Source organism: Melospiza melodia, chromosome 10, assembly GCF_035770615.1.
Source record: "Melospiza melodia melodia isolate bMelMel2 chromosome 10, bMelMel2.pri, whole genome shotgun sequence".
Classification (NCBI taxonomy): domain Eukaryota; kingdom Metazoa; phylum Chordata; class Aves; order Passeriformes; family Passerellidae; genus Melospiza; species Melospiza melodia.
Window position 1 is genome coordinate 24,237,290 of NC_086203.1, and position 26,185 is coordinate 24,263,474.

The 26,185-nt window shown below is 48.4% G+C and overlaps 1 protein-coding gene across 9 annotated transcripts in view; it reads right to left on the reverse strand.

The window, feature by feature from the left end:
• CADPS (calcium dependent secretion activator) overlaps positions 1 to 25,508 on the reverse strand; it is a 203,498-nt gene extending 177,990 nt beyond the window's left edge. For all 9 annotated transcript variants that reach the window (XM_063164920.1, XM_063164919.1, XM_063164923.1 and 6 more), the window contains exon 1: positions 25,113 to 25,508. In XM_063164920.1, coding sequence (XP_063020990.1) covers positions 25,113 to 25,493 — 381 coding nt within the window. In that variant the 5' untranslated portion in view covers positions 25,494 to 25,508. The remainder of the gene's footprint in view (positions 1 to 25,112) is intronic.
• Positions 25,509 to 26,185: the final 677 nt, after the last annotated feature.

A 26,185-nucleotide genomic window follows, 5' to 3' on the forward strand; every position in this document is an offset into this window, starting at 1 on the left:
ACATTAAGCTGGCACAGTACTTATGAAGTGACAGCAAGAACCCTTGCAGTAAAATCTCTGTGTGATGCAGAAGGAATTACCCCCACAATTTCACTCCTGTCAGACAGCAGAGCACAGCACAGGGGGTGCTGTGCTGCTGATGCCAAGAGTGTGATTTCCATTAGTGTTAATAGGAACTACTGACAGAAGCAGCCAGGAAGCCAAAAAGCCTCCAGTCCTGATGAGTGCCTTTGATGAGTACAGAACTGCATTAAGTCAGTCCCAGCAGCTGCACCAGGCAAATGTTCATGGCTGTGAGCATGAGAAAAGAGCTCAGGCTGCAAAGAAGGGCTGGATCTCAGCTGGGATGGGGCACTGGAGCAGCACAAATGCAAGTGAAGTGCCAGCAATGGCACAAGCCAAACCCCACTCCAGTGTCCACGTGGCTGTGGGTCACAGTCCTCAGGAGCAAGTTTGAGGGAACCAGGTGGCCACTGCAGCATTTCTTGCAGCTACTCATGAACAGCCACTGCCAACAACCACCAGGCTCCTTGGGATGGGGCACTGAAAAGCATTTCTATCTCCAGTGGAAACATAAGATAGTTCACAAGAAAGTATAGGTTTCAAAAAACCAGGGCTTGGGATCAGAACACGACATTAAAAAAAAATCAAAAGGTGGGCCATGAGAAATCTGCATGCATGGAAGAACACAGGCTTAAAATTTAAGGATGTTGTTTTGGTCCCTACTAGGGTCCAGCAGTTCAGACTTAGAGAAAAGGCCATCATTAAAACCATCACTTCAAGTTATTGAAGATTTTTGGATAAGCAAAGGCCTAGAGAAAATTCATCCCCAAGATGTGTAAATAGATTTTTATTAATTAGAGAAAAAGCCAGATACAAATCACAATCCCCTGAGAGTGGATAAACTAGATGCCAAGGTTATTTTAATAAGCAGGTGCTGAGCTGGTGGCGGCCATCTCCCCACTGTGCCACACGAGGCGAGTTCCTGGCACAGCCTTGGCACCTACAATTTGCAGCAAAACCATCAGGTCTCCCAGAGGATCCCCTGCCAGTTCTAAGTGCCTACCCAGCATCTCCACTCGTTTCTCATCAGCTCTCCACAGACAGCACAGATCATTTCATCCTGTTACTTATGCCACAGAAATTTAGATTCGAGGAAAAATAGGCATAACAACATTACATCATTTAAGCAACCAACTTAGCTGACAACATCAAAATTCTGCAAGAGCAACAGACCTTTAATTAAACTAACTAGCCCTGGGCCAAAGAAAGACTTCTTTCCTGCTGATTCATTTGATAGGAGGTGATGGTGCCACAATCACTGTCACAACTCAAAGCACTTCTGAGTATTTGCCCACAGCCCACTCAAATCCCTTTGGCTGCAAATGCCTCTGCAGAAGCCTGGGCTGCCCAGGCACCTGCCTTGTCCTATTCACACCCAGGTGAGCTCCAGGGCCTGTTTCTGTGCTGACAACCTGAGACTCATAGCCTCCCTGTACCATTTGGTGCAAAAGGAAAATAACAGAAAATCCTACCAGGCCTAGCCCCAAGGTACTCATAACTCGAATAATTTCAGATGGTAAGCCAGGAGCAGTCCCCTTCACAGGGCTGTGCCAAGGACACAAGTCTGTGTCCCTTGGGCAGGGACTGATGCTGAGCTCTGGAAGGGGAGCCCAAGCTTGTGCCAAGAGGGTTTGGACAAGCTGGGCACAGAGGAGAGAGACAGCAACTCCTCCCACCATACCCTGTGCACTTGCTGCCCTCAGGATTGCCAAATGCCTCAGGAAAATCCAGATTCTTCATAGGAGCTCAGTGCTGCAGGGAAGAGACACAGCTCTGTACAACCCAAAATGATGCTCCATCATGCGGCACTGCTCCAGCCCACACAAGGCTTCATCTTCTACTACACACTGAAGTGAACTGCATTTTTTGATGCTTTTTTTTTCCTTTTCTTCTGGAAAGAAGCTAATTAGAGTGGAAAAGATCTCTACGACTTTCACATATACAACTCCTGTATTTCAGACTTTAATTTGTGTTATGCAACTACCACACACACTGTACTTAAAATTATATAGCATGCAACCTAATCAAACACCACTAACAGCACCAGGTACTTAAATCATGCTGTGATAAACAAGGAGAATGATTTTGTGTAAGCATGGCAAATTCTCCCTTGCACCTTGGTCAAAGGTACCACCAATTATCAGATTGGTAAAATGCATCTGTTATTTAGGGTAATGGCTTAACTTTACATGCAAAGTGCATGGCTGGGGGTGCACTAAGTGCTCACACAGTGCAGGGAAAGGGCAACTTGGTGGCACTGATCACCCAGGGAACCCCTGAGAAGGGGAGCAGGAGCAAGGCAACAAATGTGAGCCCAGGGCAGGGCTGTAAGAAACAACGAGCTCCCTCAGGAAGGCTTTGAGGACAAGACTCCTCAAAGTATGGAAAGATCTGCTGAAAAAAAATTAAAATAACTCATTCCCACTCACATTCATGACAAGAAATTAAAAGTATGTGTTACAGCAAGGGAGTCAGTCTGATACTGGAGAAAAAGCCCTGTCCCAGTAAGGATGCAGATGCACAGGAGGAGCTGACCCAGGAACTCATGTCCCCACATCCCCAGTGGGACCAGCTGCACAAGGGCCACCAGGAACAACCTGGGCATGCTCAAAGCAGCTTTAAGAGAGGAAGATGTTCAGATAGCCCAGGTCCTTCCAGCCCTATTTTTTACAGGATTTCTTCCCTTCCCTCCAGCTGCCCTGCCATACCTCACAAGAGGCATCCTGCAGCCAGTGCTGCTCTGCAGCAGCCCCCGCAAGAGGCACAGGCTATATTTATTCTGGTACATTGCAGTGGGAAGCTTTAATCTGTGTAATCGCCTCAGAGAAGATTTCATTCAGCGAGGGGAAAGCAATTACTGTTTCATTTGCAACCAGTTGCCTACCCAGGGTCTTAATCTATCAGAGCTGGAGGGTCCTGTCAGCCCCTGCACCTGTCTGGGCAGTTTTTGTGAGACAGGTTTATGTTTCTGATAAAAGCACCTGCCGATACTCAAGGTTTCCAGCCCCTGTTTGAAGCAGTTTTTCTCCTCCCAGATGCTACTGCTTTTATCTGACAGCATACACCCTGCATGAAGAAAACAACTGGATATAATCCTAGATTAAAGGGATTGTAATGCAGAATTAAATACAAGCGCAACCCTTCATGGGGTTTGCTGTCGTCATCCAGCAAGCACAGAGCTGGGCTGTTTGGGAGGTGGTCAGATGGTGCTGGCATTTCAGATAAGTCTCTGCAGCTCCTGACTTCTCCAGACAGGCATTACATCTCCCTACAGAGGTGGGAGGGAAATAAACCACACCTAAAATAAAAAAACCACAAACTAACCCAGCAATAAAACAAATCTCGGTGCTTCCACACAATGCTGCATTAAAATCCCTTTAAGATTTCACTTCAAAAACTAGCAACTAAAATCCAAATTCTCAGCAGGACTCTGCACATGTTGGAGCTGATGCACCTCAGTGCTAGGAAGGTTTGTGGTCCCACAACAACCATACAGGAACCAGAGGAAGGTAACTGAGGCTCAAATCAGACAAGAAAAAAGTCCCAAGGAAAGAACATTCACTGTCTACTGCAGCAAGGACCACAATAGCAGAGCAATGCAAAAGCCCCCCAGGAAATCTTTATGACTTTATCTTATGTCAGGAAAGACACCATATACCCATATGCACAGCTGCATGTTAAAAAAAAAAAAAAAAAAAAAAAAAAAAAAAAAAAAAAAAAAAGAAAAGCACTTTAATCTTCTGCTTTTTCCAGCCTGGCAGCCAAAGCAGTTTGACATGATAAAGAGACTTGAGAGTTGTGAAAACTACATATTAAAAGGAGAAAATTTCTAACTGTCTTTCTCTTGTAAATTGTGGCAGCCAAAAAATCCAACCCTAAAATAAAGACGTGCCTGAAGGTAGCAATTTTATAATCAGCAACAGAATGATTTATATCACTGCTGTCATCTTTGTTGGGGAAAAGGAAGCCAGGTATTGTGATCATTAGCTTTTTGATACAGATGATATTTTTAAATGAGGAAAAACACATGCATTTTAATCAGGAACTGAAGGAAATTGCCCCAAAATACTAACAGAAGAATCTGCGGCTCACACCAAGATTTGCAAACACAGGGGATGAATATTAAGGTGACAAATATAATCAGTGACATCCCAGGCTGCTGCATATCCCTGGGTACATGTGTGGGAGCTCACTCACCCCAACATGGGATCCCACACCCTCCCACAATATACATCCCCATGCCACAGGGGGATGTATAGAAATTTTCTCCTTTTAGAAAATTTCCTTTTAGAAAATTTAGAAAATGCCTAGTTGGAAATTTTCTCCAGGCACAGCCTGGGAGCTGGTCCCATTCCCAGTGCAACCTGTGCTGGTTTCCAGGTGCTGGTGTCACACAGCAAGGAGCCACCACTGCTCCCCAGAGTGCAGCTGGGGCTCCCCAGTCCCACTGAGGGCAGGCACAAAGCAGCACCACTGGGCACCACTGAGACACAGCAGTACCAGGCTCTTCTCTTAAAAAACACAACAAAGAGCCAAGATGTTACTGCCTCTTTTCCCCAGACAAGTTCCAGAAGCAAAGCCTGGCCTACCTGGTACTCCATCTCTGAGCTGCTGCCTGTGCCTTGGCAGACACACATGAACTCACGTGTGTAAAAGAGAGGAGGCTGCTGCTGTCAAAGGATTAAAAATCAACTCAACTTGACCTTTAATGCAACAATGTGGCTTCTCATGCTTCCATTCCCCAGTGTAACCATAATCACATTTGTTGCTGAGAAGCAGGAAACTGTTTTCAGAGACCAGTTAACACGCAGGCTTCCAAAGCCTGGCTGATGTGACAGCAAGGGCAGCAGCACAGGCTTTCTTAAGCCCAGTGGAGCAGGTTTGAAATTGGGATACATTTTAAAACCACAAAACAGAATGTCCTGCAGATGACATCAGCAGCACATCAAACTTCACTGAATGTTTGTGGAGAGGAACAGCAGAGAAAGCACTGAGAGTGCTCAGCTGGGATGGAAAGTCCTTGTACAGGAATTCCAAACCAAACAACAAATCTCTGGTCACAAACACCCTCAGAGCTCAATACAGATGAGGAAGAAGACAGGGATTAAGTCTAAAAGGCTAATTTTTGCCTCCTGCCCCCCTCTATTTTAATAGAATACAGGAAAGATTCAGCCTGTATTGGAGTAAGTTTTGTTTATAAATCCCACACAATATGCAAAAAACCTCTCCTCTAAAGAAGAAGCTGTGTCACCTCCCAGTTCACAGCTTGCACTGACAGCCCTGCAATCTCAGCCTGGCTACAGCAGTTTCAGACCTTCAACAAGGATTCCTCAGCCTGACAAGGCTGCACTGAGCACGTCCAGCAGTCCAGCACTGTGCCATGCCTGTGGGAGTAGCCAGCAGTCATTCTGCACCATTCAGCTCATGGATCAGCAGTCCTGCCTCTCAGCCTGAGTATTTCTGGCCCTGTGGGTCTGCAATTCCTCCGTGCTGCCTGCCCTCCCATGTTTGCCATTGAAAAGCGCTGATAGCACCACAAGTTGCACTGTTTTCTGAAAGCGACTCTAATTAAGTATAAAAGCAAGTCTAATTAAGTATGGTCTGCTCTGTGAATCCCCTGGGAAGACAGAGGAATACCATCAACCCTTGCATCCAGCCATTCTCCTTTTGCTTGGTGTAACCAGCTGACAGCAGATGAAGCCCTGATCTGAGCTCCAGGACGTGCAACACAGAGGCACATGCTGGGCAGAAGGTGCCAGGTAGTGAAGGGCTAAAACACCTCTCATCCTCTACACCCCACTGGGAACAGGACTCTGCCATCCACCCTTCTGCCAACAAATCCTCCCTATCTCTGTTAAAATCACAGCAGCACCCTCAGGCACACCCATATCTCATTTTTGAGGTTTCTGCAAGAAGCTGTAGGTATGAAAGCAGTCAGGATCAGGTCTGGAGCATCCTGGGGCAGGGCCTTTCCCACAGCCAGGCAGAGAGCTCTTCCCTGCTCTCCTCTTTCATCTCTGCATGACAGAGAGCACAGATCACAGGTGCTCACCAGGGAATTCATCCTGCTCTGTGCAATGCTGCTAATGATTAAAAGCTAACAACAAAACCTCCAGCGAGGCAAAGAGAACCAGAGCACAGCCCCAAAACATCAGTCACTACAAACACGCCTGAAGCTCAACACGTGGGGCACATTTAAATTTACTTTTCTTTAATTATGAATGAATGTGTGTTTATTTGGTGTTTACTTCAGGGCAATAATAAAAACACACTCAAAATTATAAATCCCCCTGCAAAGAACCATCACCAGTGGTTGCCCACCTTGACCACCTGGTTCAATGCAAGCACATGGAGATGCAACTGAATGTCAAATGCTGACAATTTTCATGCCTGAAAGGGGGAATTTTCCTCATGTTCTATCCTTACACACTACAGTGTGCACTCTCAGTAGATGACCACGTAAAACCCCTGCTTAAGTCACTTATTCTTTTGCACCTATTTATTAAACCAAAGGTTGAAAAGAAAAAAGAAGAAACCCCACTCAGGAAGGGAACAATGTAATGAAGCACTGCCTGAATTCATCAGGACAATTGATAATCATAGCTCTGATCTTGGGTTGCAATTGATTAGTTATAAATACACAGCACCAAAGGTACCAGGACAAGGAAAGAGCTTTTTTGGAACGGCACAGGAACAGACCCCAGAAGCAGAGCCCTAAGTGGCCAGTGAAAATGGGAGATACTTTCCTGCTCACAGTGGACAGAAGGGAGAATGATATCATTAAAGCCCACATTGCATCTCAAAGTCCTTGGAGGAAAGGGGAAGAGGTACTTCATATTTCTATAAAACAATTAGTATTGACAGAATGGAGTATAATACAGCACTCAGAGCAGAGCAGTAATTAACTATCCAGCAGCTTGCTTACTGGATGCAGAGAGGGAGCACTGAGGCAGCAATTAGAGAGCAGAGAGGCAAGGCAGGCACATGGCTTTGCTCTAACAAGGTACTGACCTCCAAGCTGTCTGCTCAGGTGTCCTTGGAGACATCCCATACCCCACACCCAGCATCCCTGGCACAGTCACTGGCATCTCCCTGGGCACAGTGAAGGAAGAGCTGGCAGCCAGCACGGATTTGGGAGCACCTTCCCTGCACAGTTTGTGCTCAGCCTCTTCCCCTTGCCTGGGTTGCTCTGTGCCTTCCAGAGTGTGGCTATCAGCCAAGCAGAGAGCTCTGGCCACAGACAGCATCAGGCATGGAAAAGTACCACCAACAGGGGATGGTGCCTGGGAACTGATCTGCAAGATGCCACATACCATCAAATGCTTTTGCACTGAAGCTCAAGGCAACTGGTTTCAGCACCTTTCTAATTTGCAAATCTCTGAATAATCCTGAAAATTGAAGCCTCGGGGAGAGCTGGGGCTGCTTGCACACCTGATTTCAGCCTCATGAGGCTTAGCTTCAAACATCTTTGGGGAGAAAAATATTTGCAGTCCAGTTTGAGGTCCAGAAAAATGTGCCCAAACCCTCAGCATTTCTCCCCCCAGACCCAAGAGGTACCATGGATCTGTTTCTAAACAGCTACTCTTGGGTAGCCCTTGCTCTCCTTGCTCTTCCTTATTCCCATCTACTGGGGGAAGTGTCCCTGCACAGTCCAAAGACCCTCCTTGTCTCTGTAGGAAGGTGAAGCAGAAAAAAATGGTGTTTCTGCTTCAAGAGGAGCACGTTCCTCCCACCTATCCTCAGCTCTCCTCTTCCCTTTCTTCCCTGTTTTGCCACAGGAGTTTCCCAGCACTGGCTGGCAATGCTTCTCAGCAGGGCAGCCACAAACACACAGAGAACAGGTCCATGTAAAGCCAATGCATTTACACCCATGCACGTGCTTCTGGCAAACAGCTCACAAGTTGGGCTGACATAAATGATGGAGTACAAGAAATAAAGCTCTTTCCTGCTGTGACATTTTAAAACAATTCAGCAGGCTTTTCACACCAGGAAGAGCCGGGGCCGTGTGTGCAGCAAGAAGTGAACGTGCTGCAGCTCTGTGCGTGGCTCCAGAGGCACAAAACTACTCTGCAGTGATGCAAGCAACTGCTTCATTCCTGATATCCCTGAAACAAGGACAGAAACTGGACCAGCAAGGGTTTCACAAGGACACCATTCTCTGCTGGGTGTGGGTGCCAAGGCTCTGTAAGGATGAAGGGCACAAAGGACCCAGAGGACATCAGGCATCACTGGGCCAGAGTGAGTACCAGAATCACTAAGTCATCCTTGCTGGCCAGACCAAACCCTCACAGTGCAGTAAAAGGTTATTTAAGAAATGGATCTGAATTTGGAGGCAACGCTAATTTCTGGATACTGAAACTGAATAAGCTTGCTAAGGAAAGCAAGGCTGCCACAGGGTCTGCTGCAAGTGCTTTAAGACATGAGACCTGCTGGAAGATGACAGTTTCGCATTCAGCCTTTCCAGAAACCAAAGCTACAGAGACCTTCAGGTCAAAGGCACAATTCCCACCCAGGTGATGCCAAACTTCACCCAGTATCCAAGAGCAGCAGCTATTTCCCTGCTACCTTCTCCTGAGAGCAAATCAAAGAAGGCAGTTGGAAAAACCTCATGGTTGCCAAGTACAAACCTTAAGGTTTTGGACACAGGAATTTAAGGCAGAATCCTGACAAGCCTTTTGTCACACTTGTTACATGGGACACAGTACTTGGACCAGTTTGCTGTCACTGTATGCATGACTTTACTCATTTTAGCATCGGCAGCACTCCCTCCGAGGCTTTGTGGTGGCAGGGACCAGCACCCTGTGCACCAGCAGGATACCAGGGAAGGAATAATGCATTTTCTAAAGAATATCACTGAGTCAAATAATCCCATCAGCTCTGGGGAATCTCAGCTTCTGAAGTCACAGCAGCTGAGGACAGACAGTGTCACAAAGCTGACGATACATGAATGACAGAGCCATTTAAAAGCAGAGCACTTTTTATTTCTTCTCTTCCCAACATCCCACTGTCAATCCCAATGCACAAGAATGAGAAAGCTTTGTTTTCACTGGAATGTTCCACCAGCAACCACTGGCTTCCTACAGCATAAACAAAATAAACCAGGTCTTGCCCCCAGTGCAAACAGTCATTTTTTGGTACTGACGGGTCACTGCTTTCCCTCACCTCAACATCCCAGCTCATATTGGTAATTTATATCTAAATTATTTCAAAAGCGGTGCCTGTTTTCACAGCACAATTAATGCAGCAGCAGGTAACAGCCAACACACAACTCCTGCCAAAACAAATGTGCTGGTTTCATCTTGGGACCTTTTCCTCTGCTGATAGAGCTGAATATTGCTCCACTAGCATCAACAGGGGCAAAATAAATCACAGATTAAAAACTGACAGCAACAAACCAAAACACTGTGGTCCTGCTGCAATAGTTGATAAATCCTATTTAGGTATCAAATAAGCTCAAAAGGAGAGGGTAAAGGAAGCCAGCAGGGTATGGAATAAAATTTGGCAGCTGTAATTCTGCTGCCAGAAAGGCAGTGGGGCAGGACCATGTCTGGATGGCATCGATTGCAGCAGCAGCTTCAAGGCACTCAGGGCATCCTGCACTACTACAGAGAGCAAGCAGCTCTCCCTCACTCTCTCCTTGTGCAGATGAATTTAGGAAGGGAAGAAATTGGGAATCATTACTGTGCCACAGCTCTGAAATACTTTCCCTGTGTAGGCAAGAAACTGCTCCCATCACAAAAAGTATAATTTCAGTGTGCGTGTGCATGAATGCACAAGGTAAGAACTAAAAATAGAGGTACCCTATTTCCATGCATCAAGTCAGCAGGTACAGAAACAGCATAAACAGTGATTCAGCAGTAGCCTGCATGATGCAGGAGGTTGTTTCTTTGCCTCTGCCTCCCTGTTTGTAGCCCTTCCCACCTCTGCTGAGTTACCAAGGCCCAGCAACTCCCAAGAGCAATGCCCAGAGCTGCCTTGCACAAAGAGCCCCAAGCCCCACGGGGCCCAGGGAGCCATGGGGACTCACTGGCTGCTTGGCTCCCTTGGGAAGGGGGTGATGTGAGGTGCCTGAAAATGCTCTTCACACAAGGTCCAGCTCTCAAGAACACTCTCAAGAGAGTTTTTCTGTCTACAGAAGTTTGTCTAGTGCAGAGTCTACCTGCTAGCATTTTTTAAAATAAGATAGATGCATAATTTGCATTTTTGCTATTTTTTTCATTAAGCTTCTGTGTCATTTCTACAAAATGTGATCACTCAAACTGCATGCGAAGAGGCACACAATGTACAATTAGAGTGTATGGCTAAAATTTCTGGTGCAAAATGGTACTGTGACTCCATAAACACCTCTGAAAAATTGCACAAGATGACACCAAGGACATTTTTTGAATCCTGAGATTTGTTACATAAACAGCTACGACCTTGTACCCATGGTTTCAACAGGGACAAGCTGGTTTTTTTGCTGATTCTTAACCCAAATTTTTCATTAATGTTTCCTTGAAAAGTCAGAAGCAGATACAAGAAAAAGAGAATGAAGAGTAGGAATTTCATTTACATTTCATAAAACCATAGCTAATCTCTTCAAGTAGAAATTTAAAAATACTTCAGTCTTCCCACTGCCCAAGCTCTGTCATTCCCCCTTTCAAACACAGCAAAGTCTCCCAAGCATCCAGGTGAGCAAATCCCTCCTCCAGCTCCTGAAATCCTGAGACTAAATCTATCTTTGAAGGGCTTCCTTGTACAGCTGTAACTTACCCCCACACCATTCCTAGACAGCGTAACTAACCAAGAACAATTAAAGTGCTCAAGGATTTCAACTTAATCTCAGAATGCATTAAAGTCCTTTCTGCTCTCACCTTGACATACTTTGAAGTCTGGATGATTTGCATTTTGATGTCTAATTGAAATGAGGATTGCTGCCTGACAGGCCTTAATCTTCTCAAAAGCATGGTTGCTCCTCTCTCCCCAAAGCAAATATTTATCACAAGTTTCACCTTGAATACAGGTCATAGCATTGCAAAGCAAGTAATCAGAGCTCTTTAAAAAAACCAAAAACCCAACAAATTACCACAAAGATTCTGTCCAGGTAAAAAAAAAAACAAATTCAAAAGGCACATCCATTCCCCTGAGTCACAGCAAGGAAAGATTATTACCATTAGCATGAAGGTTATACAGCATATGAAACAACTGGCTAAAGAAAAAAATAAAAGAAATCACTTACAAGTGTCATATTCCATCATTAAATTTTAATAGGAAAAAATCACTACTGCGATTTGCTTAGTCTGAATATATGTGCAATGTAAAGAGACCCTCTGACATCACCAAGGCATAACACCAGAGATAAATGGAGATGATTTTCCACACTACTGGAGCAGCTGTAACTCCCTCCCAAAGCTGCAGCAACCCAACAGCAAGGCAGCTGCTTCTGGCTGGCCACTGCCTCTCATGCCCTTGGCTGAGAGGAAGGAATCAGAGGTCTTACTCTTCCCCTGAATGTGTGGGCTTTAACAGAGGGCAGCTGAGCTGCTACACGAGTTAAAATGCCTGTGTCCTGCTAGTCACAGTTGGTTGTCCCTGAATCCTGAGCCCTCACCAGAGCACGAACATCTGAAGGCCGCGTTGTGCACCGAGAGCGCCCCAAGCAAGGGCAGCCAGAGCACATCCATATGCATCCCCAGAGAGCCCATCTGGAGCAGAGCCTCGCTCCACGGACTCCCAGCAATGCAAAACTAGGCTCAGGACTCCAGACTGCTTCCTTTTCATACAGCAGCTGGGGTTTGAGAGCAATAAGGATGAAGATTTTCCTGTCCTGCTTCTGCATTACACCGCAATTCTCCCTCCTGAAGGAGGGCAGCTCCTGTGACAAGCTCAGGAAATGTCAGAGGAGCAGGATGCCGTAAGCCAGGCACTGCCCTGCCTATGGAAACAGCAGGCAGGCTGCTGTCCACCTGCCCAAACACAAAGAGCAGGAAAGGGTGCACGACTGTTGTGCACAGAGCTGTTACGATCTATATGAAGCCCCATGTGTGTAAATGAAACATCGGCTCCTTCTATCGTCAAATGTGTACAACTTGTAAGCATGAATTATGCAAGACTATTAACTGTCTTATTTTAAGAGGGAGCAGCTGTAAAAGCTGCTTGGAGGACACAGCAAGTCACGGAAGGGGCAGCCCCTGGTATTCAGTGTCTGAGCTACAGTACAGCCACTGTCACTGGGTCCAGCCCCAGTGCTCCCCAGACCTGCATCCTGCACTAAGCAATTCACCCAGCATCTCACAAGCTCTGTCTTCCAGGAGTAATATTTTCACCACCTTATTGATAACAGCTTGAGAAAGATCTGGATAATTGTGTGAGTCTGTGAAGAAGTGAGCAGAGAGCTGAGCCTGTAACCTGGCTCAAACTCAAGCCCCCAGTCAGTGCCCAAACTGCCAAGCTCTGCCTTTGCTTTCACCTTTCACAAGGAACCTGAAACAGCAAACTCCCGCTGAGACCAAGAAGCTCAAGGCTGTTCCAGTTCAGTAACTCTCTTGTTGGCTAATGAACCCTCACACTCAGCCAGAGCCCACAGCTGAGGATGCCAGCCTGGAGTGACGCTGCACAGCCATGTCACAAGTGCCACCATGTCAGAGGCAGGGACGCTGAATGCTGGCTGGCAGCACGGAGCACTCACCCATCCTCAGCCCCAACACACAGAGCACTGCAGGCTACTGAGCTCAGCCCTCCCTGAGCACACACTGTGCTTAGCAGACATGCTGGACTTGCTGATAGCAAGCTCTGGCCATAAATTACCTATAGGGTGAGAATTTTGATACAATTTCACATAAAACATTATTTCCTCTGGTCAATACAAATGCTGGTAGGACAGAGTGGCAGGGCTGTACACAGCAATTAAGCATGTTGGAACATAAGAAGTGCTGAAAGGGGAGGCACAGATGGGTATTAAGACCAGTTTCATTCATTGTATATATCACGGACTTGGAAGAACAAACATCAAACACTGTGATTACATTTACTGATGATTCAGATTTGTGTGGGCTCCTCAATACACAAGAGGAGGGCAATAAAGTCCTGGACAACTGTGAGCAAGCAAGCACCTCGGGGGATAATTAAATTAATCTGAGCCATGGAAATGCCACACAACAAGGCTAAAACATAAAGCAAACAACATAATAAAGGACTTTGCACTCAAGAAGCCATAAGAGACAAACAGAGGCTACTGCTTGTTCCCAGTGACCCACCAGGGTGCCAGGTGCGGCACAAGCCCATCATGTGAAAACTGGTACAGGATACACACAAAGCTCTAAAAAAGCAATCTCAGTGATACCAGTTGTACGTGCCCCCAGCCCAAGAGACTGTGGCTTTAGAGAAGGGTCCTGTCACAAGGGGACCGCTGGTGGCACAACAGCTCTGGTGCCACCCTGACAAAACAAATCCATGCAGGGGACCCCAGGCCAGAGCACCTGCCTCTTACCTGGCATAGCAACTTCCAGTCCCTATTACCAGCTGCAATTCCCAGACTCTTGACCAGTGCTCCCCATTTGGAAATCATGTACTTGCCCCTAACTGCCTGGGCAGCCTCACCAGGCTGAAAAGCCCTGTTTGATGTAGGACAGCGGCCTCAGGCACACTGAGGCACCTTCCCTGAGGCACCCTGCCCAGCAAAGGGACCATGGCAGGGTACCACAGCAGGCACAGAGCCCCTACCACCAGACAGGTCCAAAGAGCACGTCACACTGAGACTGGGGAACACAAAGCATCTGCAGCAGCAACACAAGCAAGGACATGGGAGAAGTCAGAAGTGGCAGAGCTGTCCAAGGCCCTGAAGGCATGAAGATGCTAAATTTGATGAGGTTGAGGAAGGGAGCCAAAGGAGGAATAAATAGAGCTAATGAGAACACAAGGCATGAGCATTCAAAAACCTTTAACACACTACAAACAGCAATAAAAAGGCAATTAGAATTCCGAGATGCATGGAGGGTAATTGCATGCACTATAAATAGGTAGTGGGAAGACTGTCCTGCTCAGCAGGATCTGATTCACTTTTGGGGTGACTTCTGTGCAGAAAGGAATATTTTGGCACGCAACAGAAGCTGAGAGAAGGGAGTTTACAGAGAGATGAAATTACAGGAAGAATTTCTATTGCTGACATCCTGCTGCATGAAATATGTACCAAGCAGGAGCTTTGCCACAGGGGCTTCAGAGGTCATAGTTTGAGGAACTCCAAATAAAAGTTCAGCAGCAGGGATGCAATGCAGCCTTAGAAGGAAACATCCATTTTATATCAGGCAGCACAGGAGTCCAGGCACTTCAGTGGCTTTCACTATTGATGGAGAAATCTAACAATGCCCATGGAGACCCCATCCTGCTCAGTTCACAACCTGTGCACAAGCACTTGCACTTGTAACAGCACTTAAAAACAAGCAAAATCAGAAGTTTGAAAGTGTAATTCCAGTGTCAAACTCACTTCCTCCATCCTCCAACCTTGCTACTGGCATGTTGCTTCTGTTCCCTACCTGTGCCTCAGGCACACTCCACCACTCTGCTCTGCCCACAACTCCCTCCCAGGCTGGTGCAGCCCTCCAGGGGATGCCCATGGCTCACGTAGCTGACACAAGCAGCCAGCTCACAGTTTAAAAAACAGGCTCTCTGATGGCATTCCTGCCCAGCCTTCCCTCCCTAAACCAGTGAGGCTGGAACAAATGCACCAACTGCTGCTCTCCCTGCTGGGCATGTGGCTCAGGCTCTGCAGGAATGTGTCATGAGAGATTCTGGGAAAGAAGTAGCTCTTGGAGCAGATAAAACCCATGAGAGTCTTTTCAGAATTACAACCAACATCTTTTAGAGTAGAAGGTACCACTTAAGCCCAGGAGCCCATAAACAAGTAGAAATCATACCAGGCAGAGCCTCGGCTAACATAATCCACCACTGCATGATCAACTCAAGGCTTTTGAGGACACCAGCTCTCTCTTGAGACAGCTAGAGGCTAGAAGAGTATTATTTCTCATCATGTCTGCATAGCCCTGGGCATATCTGATGCAGAGCAAATGGGGGATGGAAAAGGAAAACAGTCACACCTGAGAACTGCCAGCAATCCCTCCTCACCGCCCCAGCTCCTTCACAGGTACCCTTCCAGAGGAGGAATGTTTGCAGACGAAAGCAGCAAACACCTGATAAAGGGAGGGGACAAAGCTGAAACTTCCCAACTCCAAAGTCCCTCAGCAGGTCTCGTGCCCTTCCCAGCTCCCTGTTCTTTCCCAATGCAGAGCATCGGCATAGATTCATGTTTGGGAGCTGCTCTGCCCTCACAAATGACTGAGCACACACAAAGTCTCTGCAGTCCTAACTCCAGCTAGCTGTTTGCTACGCACCAAAAACCAACCCCATGCAGCTCAGAGCATCCCCACATAACAGCAGCAGATGGCTTCTGCCTGGAGCTCTCACTGGCAGAGGGTGGCCTGCAGAGCCAGGGTGGGAGGCACAGAGCTGGTTTTTGCAGCGTGCACAGGTTGTGCAGCCTGGCCCATGGCTGAAGAAGTGCTGGCTGTGGCCTTCCTTCCCCCTTGCAGTGTCACCATGCAGGTAGCAAGGCAGCTGGCTCCTGCTGCGTCACCCCATTAGCTTCCTCCTGAGGCAGAGACGAGTCTGTCATCATCTCTGGCTGCAAGGAGAATGGGAGCAGTCTGCTGGGAAGGAAGGAAGGTGGTGACAATAAAAGCAAACTCGTCACATGCAACGTGCAAAGCATTTGTACCCTCTTGCTGAATTAGGAAAAGGTGTTTGGCATCTTAGAAGAAAATTGCCTTTTGCTTGATGTTCTGCTTATGTGATATGCACATCACTTTCCAGCTGCCTAAATTCTCTGCTGCTGAGGTGTGTGAGGAGCTGACCCCATGCAAGAGCACATCAGGCAAAGTGATACCACCTCCTTGCAAAAACTACAGCATCAGCAGCAGTCCAACAGAACTTTTGGATTGCTGCAAATAATTGTTCCCAAATCATCCCATATTTTCTGTGCCTAAAACGTAACACCTAAATGCTCCTTCCCTCCCAGCCCACAGCCATCAGACAGGGATAGGGACACCTGAGAGGAGCACTGAGTGGAACACAGGTTGCATCTGCTGTTCATGGAGCAGCTTCTCCCTTCCACAGCCACTTGTACCAGACACACCTCAAGGCTGGCCAGAGCAAGCCCAGAAATTTCTTCCCAAAGTGTCTTTGCAGTATTCAGGTTCACTTGGCCAACTGGCTAGACAGGGCTCCCCCAAATCACTCCTTGGGATAAGAGTTCATTTCCAAGCAAAGCACCAACTGGAAATCAGATGGGTAAGTGCCTTCTTGCAGACCCAACATCAGGGAGCTGTATTTAGTATTACTGGTCTATTTTCCCTCTAACAGCCAAGTCCCTTTATCCCACCAGCCAGGCACCTTGTCCTCTCCAGTGCCAGCCAGAGTCTGTTTGTTGGCTGTGACACTCCAGGCTCTGAAATGACCCTCATGCACACACCCACATCCCTACCAACAAAGGTAAATCGCTGTCCCTCTCTGAGGGCCTCTGAGGAAAGCATGGGGCTGCTCCCCTGCCATGTGGAGGTGGGGAAAAACTTGTGGGTTGTGGTCATATATTGGGGTGCTCAAAGCAGCAAAACCCTTCAACAGGATTGAAGCCTTCTGCACCTCAGGGCAACGCTAACTTAGCATCATGTGCCTTGGTAACTTAAATTCCCCAGGAAAGGGAGAATGGCATCCCAGAGGAGTCAGCAAGCCCCACAAACCTCATCAACTGAAAGCACACTGCAAGTAACAGACATCAGTGGCTGCTACAAACTTAGAGAATCTGCAGACTCTCACTGCCATCCTCTCCAGCTCAATAGGTTCTCAAGATCAAATGCAAATGCTAGAAATCAAATTCAAATTCTGGAGCAGAGACTGCTCTTTACAAGGCAACCTGTGAGACTGTTTCAAGAGGACAATTATTAACAAATAGCTTCTTCTATCAGTAAGTCCTCAAGGTGTGTGCCTGGAAAACAGCCTTTCCTCCCTATTACTGTTCACCCCTGTGCCAGACAGGCAATTGGGAGCCAAACCACCCCCTTTTATCCCTGCTCCAAGAGACTGAACTGAGCCTGTGCACACTGCAGTGCTGCAGCTGCTCTGGATACCAGGCCTCTTGCTCCTGCAGAAGTGCCTCAGGCAACGACAACATCCTAAACAAATACTTCTTTTCCACTGCCAAAAAGTTTATTGAATTTTTCCCCCCAAAATTCATCACCCGGCTGAAGACATACAGCGAGTGATAGACTTGCAGGGACAGGGTCACTCTGCTCCATGCTTGTACAGGATCAGATCCAGTTCATAAATGCTAAACCTAAATCATCAAGTGTGGATCTAAATCCCACCCCAAAAAGGGAGTAGAAGGTGGTCGGCAGAGAGTCTACAGACAAAGCTAGATTTGAAGATTCTTCACTTGAGAAAGTCTGAAAGCCCTGCCTTTGTTTGAATGTCACCCTAATTCAGCACACGAGGTCACAAAAGGCAGTGCTGGACCATCAGCCCTGTTTGTCAGGGTATTACACAAATGCACAGTGGCATCAGCCCAAAGTCCTACCAAAGTCAGTGAGGTTCCTACAAGATGTGCACATTGCATTGCCAGTCCCCAAAGATAAACACCACAACACCGTCACTAAAAAACATGACAAAATCTAGATTTCATTAAGTTTCTTCATCGAATATTAACATTTAGGTATGCGGAGACACCCATGAGGGTCACTATAAACCTGACACTATTAAAAGTCCAAGCTCCCAACCTCACTGTGAAGTAGACAGACAGGTTTTGAACTATGACAACTACAAACACAGCACGACTTACCCCAAGATGAATAAATATTTGCATGACACTTTGACTCAGGTGTTTAAATTCTAGAAAATGTCTGACTTTATCAGCCTGAATCACAGACAAACAATACCAAATATTATCACTAAAAGCACCTTTTCAAACAACAATTTCAAAAGGTTAACATCAAACACTCAGCAACTGCACTTTATGTCCTGTCTTAAAAATGAAGCCCACACAATTCAGAGGAAAACCTGGCTGAAGTAACCCAAATATCCTGTACCACAAATTATTTCTTCCTAAGCAAGTGCCAGGCTAGGATGCTCTGTGTATTTTTGACAGTACCTCCCTGGTAATGACACAGGGGAGCTGCCCAGGAACCTTCCATCCCTCACATCTCCCCTCACCCATCCTCATGAAGAGGGAGCTGGACCTTGGAGCATCCCCTCCAAGAAGGGTGGCCCAGTTCTGACCCACTGGGAGCTGGTGGTGCCACTTGCATAAGGAGCATCCAAGGTGAGGAGACAATTCTGATTGTCCTGCACCAGATTCTAAAAGAGCTGGGCAGGGAGGTGGCACCTTCCCTTGGACCTCAGCCTGTTCTATTTCCAGGAAGGGAACACTCTGAGGGGCCACCCATCAAACTCCCCCCACCCTCCTGGGTGACATAAGGAGAAGAGCTGCTCATCACCAGGGCAAGTCCCTTTGTCTGCTGTTTTAAGGGAACTATACTGTTTTAATTAGTCTTAATGCTCAAAGGCACACTAAAATATCTGATTTCTAGAGATCATTTTGGGGGTGAAACCCTGGCACTGCTGAAGCCACTAGCTGGATTCACATCAATACTCTCCAAGCAACAGCTTTATTGATCATACTGTATTGATTGGTCTTAACATACTGATCAAGTTTACATCATGAAACAGAAAGAGGATGTTTACCTTGTACCACTCTGGACTACAGCACTGCCAGCAGCTCTGGGGTTTATATATATACACTGCCAGTAGCAGAGCTGGGATGGCTGGGCTGCTACTGCTAAATAAACTAAAAACAAATTAAATATTTCTCCAGCTAACAAAAAATTGCATAGGGAAATGACTTGCTGACCACTTGCCACATAGGTAAATGGAGAACAAGTGACTCACCATTCAGCAGAAAAAATTACAAGTTGTGCAAGAGGCAAAGTGCTTCAGGGAGAGTGTCTAGACTATGCAAAGCAAGGCCATAAATTACACCTTTTGAAACAAGGGGCTGTAGCAGGGCTTGGAGCTGCATGATCAGATAAGTCTTCTCCACTCTTAGTTAGTAGCATCTCTGGCCCAAGAGGTGCCACCCACAATAATTGAAATGTCAGGCTATGGATCAGGAACTGCAAAGTTTTACAACAGCCAAAGACCAAGCTCACAGCCTATTTAATTACCCACTTCACAATCCAATAAACTGCAAGTATATAAATAGCCAAAGTATGACAAATATTTAATATCTCCTAAAATTAAATTAAGATAAGACACTGGCAAAATAAATTATAAGTGTTTTAACTGAAAACAACTGTTTTCTGCAGATTCCAGACAACTTGAGCACAGTAATCACATTCTGCACTCCACACTGCTAAGCAGCACAGCATCTCAGATGTGCCAGACCTTCCTTGCCATGGTGATGCTCTGCAGGCAGGCTCACCTTCACTTCAGGGCTGGCACAGAGCTGGGCACAGGCACACACACAGCCCTCATTTGATGGTGGCAGTGGCCTGTGCCCACATGGAGCCATCTAAGGGGTGAAGTCAGCCCCTAACTACTCCTCCAGGTTTGCACAGGCATAGCACTCATAATATTCCTGCAAGCTTTGCTGCAACTACAGAGCTGTACATGAGGTACAGCTCGTGCTTCAGAGCTGCCTGGACCTTGCAGCTGCTTCTTAACAGGACTAGACAGCAACTGAGGGACAGACAGAAAACAAGCAGAGCATCATCTTTACCTCTCCTGCCCTCAGAGCTGAGAAAACCTAAAGTCTCCAAGGGTTTCTTGGGACCAGCAGAGCAGAATCTGATCACAAAAACAAATTCCTCCAGCAGAAAACTGCTAAAACAAGTCCCAACACCACCTGAGTTCAGTCTGTCCCAGAAGAACAATGTGCTGGTGCTTTTAAGAGAGAACTTGTGTAAGTATGGCATGAGAGTAACAATCCAACCCACGGTAAGGAAGATGTGGTTATTTGGAAGGCTGCACTAGCTTTCCTATGTCCTAACTGTTGTAGCATCTGTGAGCCTGCTGAAATGGCAGCATTCAGTATTTTAAGATGCATTGTAACCAATTGAACAGTTTCTGACCCTCACACCTGTTCTGCATTAAGCACTGTGCTTAAATCAATCACCATTCAGCAAAGCACAAGCTTAAGCGCTTTGCTGAATTTGACTGAGAATTTTGCTAATGCACCTGACGTCATCCCACAGGCTTACACAGGGGACCCAAATCATGAGCTTCTTCTCCCAGGAGTAGCCCTGGTAATCTGCAGCAAATCTGGAACTTTTTTCATCCTGCATTTATCCCGCTGGGAACTGATTTACTCTCCTGCCTGCCTGCTCCCTTGTTCTGCAGGAAGGAAAACAGGCAGTGGCAACCACGGCTGCAACAATGTCTGACCTAATGTGCTCTCCTCATTTTATCTCCTAAAAAGTTCTTCCTGCTGCCCCTTTCCCAACGAGTGTTTTCAGTTTATGCTATTTTGAAGGAGCAAACACCAATTCCAGGGCTGTGCTGTGCCTTTTGACTGGTGAGCTGCAGAGATATTTAGCAAAAGGTGCAACCCACATCCAAGGATGCTTGGTTTGCATCACTACAGACACACACCTTGTCCAACATCCCTAGGCTGCTGGCTGAGCTATCTTCCCAAAGGCTTCAGACAGCTGGGAACAAGTGGGAAGAGGCACCAAGCACGGCTGGTCGTCTCCACTCTACTTCCAACAAAGCAGCATGATCTAGAGAAAAGACCACACACATCCTGGGCAGGCAATTACCAAGCTCAGTGCCATCTGCAGTAATAAAACACATTGTTCTGGGAGCCATGGAGCTGGCAAAGCCCCTTTCCTCCTGAGCTGCATCATGAGGCCGGAGCCTTCCATATCCAACAATATTGTAAGCTCTGATGGGAGGTTTTCCTCCTCGTTCAGTTGGTCTCTTGCTCAGATTCCCCAGTGTCTAGTAATGGCTGCCCACACACTGCACCTTCCTCCCATCTGGGGTAGAAATAAAAATGAAATCTCCCTATTTTCACCAAGCCTTACAGGGATGAGTATCTTGCAGACCATTGTCTGCATCTCTAATGTGCCTGGAATTCAGTGGTGGCTTAAAAAAGAAAACTAAGTGGGAAGCAAAGACAGCACAGGCAGGTATCTAATAAGCCTTTTTTCTTTTTCCTTAGGAAATAGTGCTAGTGAGGTGTAAATAGAAGAACTTACAGGTAGACATCACAGATGTGTAGTTACTGTAGTGGAGTCTTACCCCATAAACATCAAAATAAACCCAAAGCAGAGGTGTAGACCTGAACACACTCATCTAAAAAACAGCTTTTCCTCTGTTGCAGAAATTTCTGGGGTGTCAGGGTCAGAAAAATACCAGTTCTGAGTGGGATCTGCTTAAATTAATCTGAAAATCTGAAACACAGAGCTTACTGCTGGTGTAAACAAGCAGAGCTGTCATGCCCACATGCAGTAAGTACCCAGCTACACCATCCATTCACACGTTTCCGCTGCTCTCTTTGCTCTCATACACTCTAATTTATCTAACAGCAGGTAATTACCTTTGTGGTGCAACAGCAGCACCTTAACTACACAGTTCCCTTTATTCCAGGGGGGTTCATGGGTGCTGCAGAACACCAGGCTGCATTTTCCAGCTCCTGAGCACTACACATGCCTGTGTGGCTGCACAACTGGTGCCTGCTGTGCCAGTGTGTTCCCAGTGTGTTCCCAGCCCCCAGGGCACCAGCCAGCTCTGACACAGCACTGCAGGAACAAGCAGGGAGGATTACACTCCCCAGGGCAGGAACAGGGATCCACAGCCCAGGAAGAACTTCAATGCTGCGGCCACAACACAACAAAATCAACTCTTTCTTATCTGAGGAAATTGCAAAGAAGGTGAAGCTATTAGAAGCTGCCTGGGCTCTGGGAGCCTGGCTGCAACACAGTCCATCTCAGCCGTGGTCCTCCAGCTGTGGTGGGGATGGGCTCTCTGTTATCAGATACCCCAGACAGGAACCCACTCTGCAGGGCAGCAGCTTCACTGCCTCACCTGCAAAGCCATTGCCACCTGCCTGGGCTGTGCTCGGGGTCACAGCATCTCCCATTCTACAGCTGTGAGCCCGGTGAAGCCAAACCTCACCCCTCTCCTTCCAGCACTGGGCAGAACCTGCTGAGCAGGGCTGGGGACAGGTCCCCAGCACTCACTGCTGCACAGGTCTGCCCAGACACCTCGGTGGTGGCACCTCCCTGGCATGCCTGGTGTGAAGACAGGTCCCCTGAGCTGGGCAGGGCCCCAGTGGGGCTCCCAGACACGCTGTCCATGGGCAGATGGGCAGGGTCAGGCCTGGCATCTCCAGGGCCCTGCACATGCAGAGGATCAAGCAGCAGCTCCTGCAGCCTCTGCGTCCAGCACCACTGGGGAAGGAGGGAGTGTGGTCCTGCACACCAGCCTGGAGACTGCAAATAACAATACCTGGGGATCTTCTGCTCCCTGTTTCTTCAAGGATGAAACAATTCCCTGGCAAACTGCAGACTGTGAGGGTGGAGAGGCAAAGGGGAAAGGAAGCAGTTTATCCCTCCTCTGCCAATGAGCAAACTGACCCAAGAGCCCCCATCAGAGCAGGACCAAAATCCAGTTTTCTCTCACCTTTCCCCTAAGAAGCAAAATACATTTGTTCCACTTTGTGTGTCAGGTCCTGAGCACCTGACACTTTCATCATTACTGAAAACCCAACCAATACACTGCAGCTGAAGCAAGGTGCTCTAGAGCTCACCTTCACCCTCTGGTCTCCCTCCAGCCAGAGAGGAAGGAACATTCCCAGAGGGATGTGTTAGGAAAGCAAAGCAGAGGAGCACATGAAGTTCATCAACAAACTCCAGGCTCTGATAGTCCCTTAATTGACTTCAACGGGAGTCGTGGCAAAGAAAAAAGGGCAAGGATCTACTCCCAGCATGCCAACTGAATATAGGGATATAGAGAAAACAAAAAACTAGAATTAATTCACCTCTTAAAGGGTAAATTCAATTTGACATGTGTTATCATGGTAAATTTAGCTTTCCCAATTCCATTTCACTGCTAAATTTGAGGGGAGAGGGTCAGCCCCCAAGACACACCTATTTTAGCTATGTTAATAAGCCAGAACTGTTTCCCTATGTTCTTCATTTCACAGAGAACGGATTATTTATTCCCAAGATCCTGTGTAACTTCCACATAACCTTGAATATTGCTGCCATTTTGTAATTTTTCTCATTACTCCTCATTTCTTTGTTTCACCTGCACTTTATTCCCCACCTTTTCCTCTCCCTTCTCCTGTCCTTTCACAGTGCACTATTTTGATTTCAGGGACTATAAACTGTCCTTCCCAGCCACTCTTCTCTGAACTGCTAAGATGCTGCACGCTCCTTTGGATGAACTACTTGTCAATTTCAGTTCACTTTTATGTGAGAAACAGTTCCAAGACTGACTTGGTTTTATTTCAGTGAAACAAACAATAATGTAAGTTTCATCTTCAGTTCACTTCTATGTGAGAAACAGTTACAGGACTTACTTGTTTGTATTTCAGTGAAACTAACTAACAATAATGTAAATTTCATCATCTTTCTCTAACACAAAGAAGTTGCACAGAGAAACAAAAGCCAAAACTACTTTGGAAATTCACAATCTGTTGAAAAGCATTGTAGGCAAAAAGAACAGATAGAAGAAACTCCAAACCTGGCTATAATTTCAGCTATGTACTTTGCTCAGCAAACAAAAGCAGATCACTCAAGCTTCCAGCAACAGATTGTCCTATATTGCCTTTAAACTACATGATACAGTACGGATACACTTTCCTACCTCCGTATGTTGCAATGACTAATAATAGTCCTGTGGTGTAGCAGAACTGAATGTCGTTTGCATCAATACATCCAGGAGTCTGCCTGAATTGTAAAGGTCATTTGTGAACACAGAACAGGATCAAGGCTAAAACTGCAGTCTAAGAAACCCAACCAAAAATGGTGACAAAAAATCAGCCAGCTGTTTCAGAGAGCTACATTACATCACAGACTCAACTCTGCACAGACTCAACTCTGGCTGCCACAGGGAAAAAGTTGGCTACATTTGACTGTAAGATGCCTGTGTCCAGATCCAGAAGAAACTTAATTTCTGCCCTGGCCCATGAGCTTGTGCCTCAGAGGAGAAACAAGCTCCAGGACAGCTCCTGGAGATGGGAGCCCAGGTGAAGCACTCTGCCCAGCCTCTGCCTGGAGCAGCGCCCGGCCCTGCTGTGGTGACACACTGGGGGAGGACAGTCAGGACTGTGGCAGAGACCTCACCGCAAACCTCTGCTGATGCGTTCCGCCGGGAAGGCGGTCTCGGGGAGCTCACCAAGCATAAACACTTGCAAGAAGTTGAAATGAGACTCAGCAACTCCCCAAGTCAGTGCCAGCACTCCCAGTTAAGCAAACTTTGCAGTAAGCATGGAGTTGTGGAGTCCCTTTGCAGGAGCCAACAGCACGTGCCTGGCTTTTTCCAGCAATATCACCCACTTCTCTCCTTTCGACAACCTTTAGAGGCCAACATCCCAAACTTCCCGAATCCCGACGTTGCGTAACTAGAAGCAACGAAGTATGTCACCGGCTCTGTGTGGGAGAGCATGTCGGGGAGCAGCACGGGGGGTGACAGGGGGTCAGGGGGCTGCCCCGGGCCCCGAGCCAGGGCTGCTGCCAGCACCGCGCACCGCGTGGGCCCAAGGTGCCCTGAGCCGGGAGTGCCCTTGGGGTGCCCGGGGAGCTGCAGGCCCGGCAGCGGCGGGAGAGGCGAGGAGTGGGCAGGGATGCGGACAGAGGGGGATCTGGAGAGCGGGCACAGGGGTAAGGCAACAGCGGGTGGGTAAGAAGGGGGCAGGATGGATGGCAGGGAGCAGCCGAAGGTGGGTGGGTGATGGAGAGGAGAGGCAGAGCCGGGCAGGGCAGAGCCGGGCAGGGCAGGGCAGGGCAGCGCACGGCCGGTACCTTCTGCTGCCGGCGGGCCATGTCGGTGGGCTGCTTGGCGTTGAAGGGGTAGGCGATGCAGCGCATGACGAAGACGTAGAGCTGCAGCTTCTTCTTCCTCTCCTCCTCCTCCCGCTGCAGCCGCTCCAGCTCATCCTTCTCCTTCTCGCTGGCCACCGAGGGGCTGGGGCTAGCGGGCCGCGCCGCGCTGCTGCCGCGCCCGCCGGGCTGCAGCCCCCCGGCGCTCCCACCGCCGCCGGCACCGCCGCCGCCGCCGCCGCCCGGGCCCTCGCCGGGGCGGCTGGGCGAGAGCCGCGCCGCGGCGGGCGCCAGCGGCTCCTTGCCGCTCTCCTCCTCCACCAGCTCCTCCGACTCCTCCTCGCTGGACGACGGGTCCAGCATCGCGGCGGCTCCGGCTGGGCTCGGCCGGGCGAGCTCCGGACCGCGCTGGGCTGCGCTCCGCTCGGCGCCGCCGTGCCCGTGCCCGGCTCCGGCTCCGCGCGCCGCCGCGCCCGCGCGCGCCCCCGCCCAACCCCGCCCCGCCCCGTGCGCGCGGGCGCTGGCCGCGGTGCTGCACGCGCGGGGCGAGGGGAGCGAGCGGAGAGCGGGCCCGGCGCATGCCCGGTGCGCGCCTCGCCGCCGCCATGGCCGCGGGCGTCCCGCAGGTGCGGGGTGCTGAGCGTGTGCCTTGGTGTCCCCACAGCCCCACACAGGCACCGCCGTGTCCCCAATGTCCCTACAGCTCCACACAGGCACCGCGGTGTCCCCAATGTCCCTACAGCCCCACACAGGCACCGCGGTGTCCTCAGTGTCCCCACAGCCCCACACAAGCACCGTGGTGTCCTCAGTGTCCCCACAGCCACACACAGGCACCGTGGTGTCCCCAGTGTCCCCACAGCCCCACACAGGCACCGCGGTGTCCTCAATGTCCCTACAGCCCCACACAGGCACCGTGGTGTCCTCAGTGTCCCCACAGCCACACACAGGCACCACGGTGTCCCCACAGAACCCACTGTCTCTCCGAACCTCCACAACTACACACAGACACTACTGTATCCTCAATGTCCCCACGGACACCAATGTCCCCATGGACT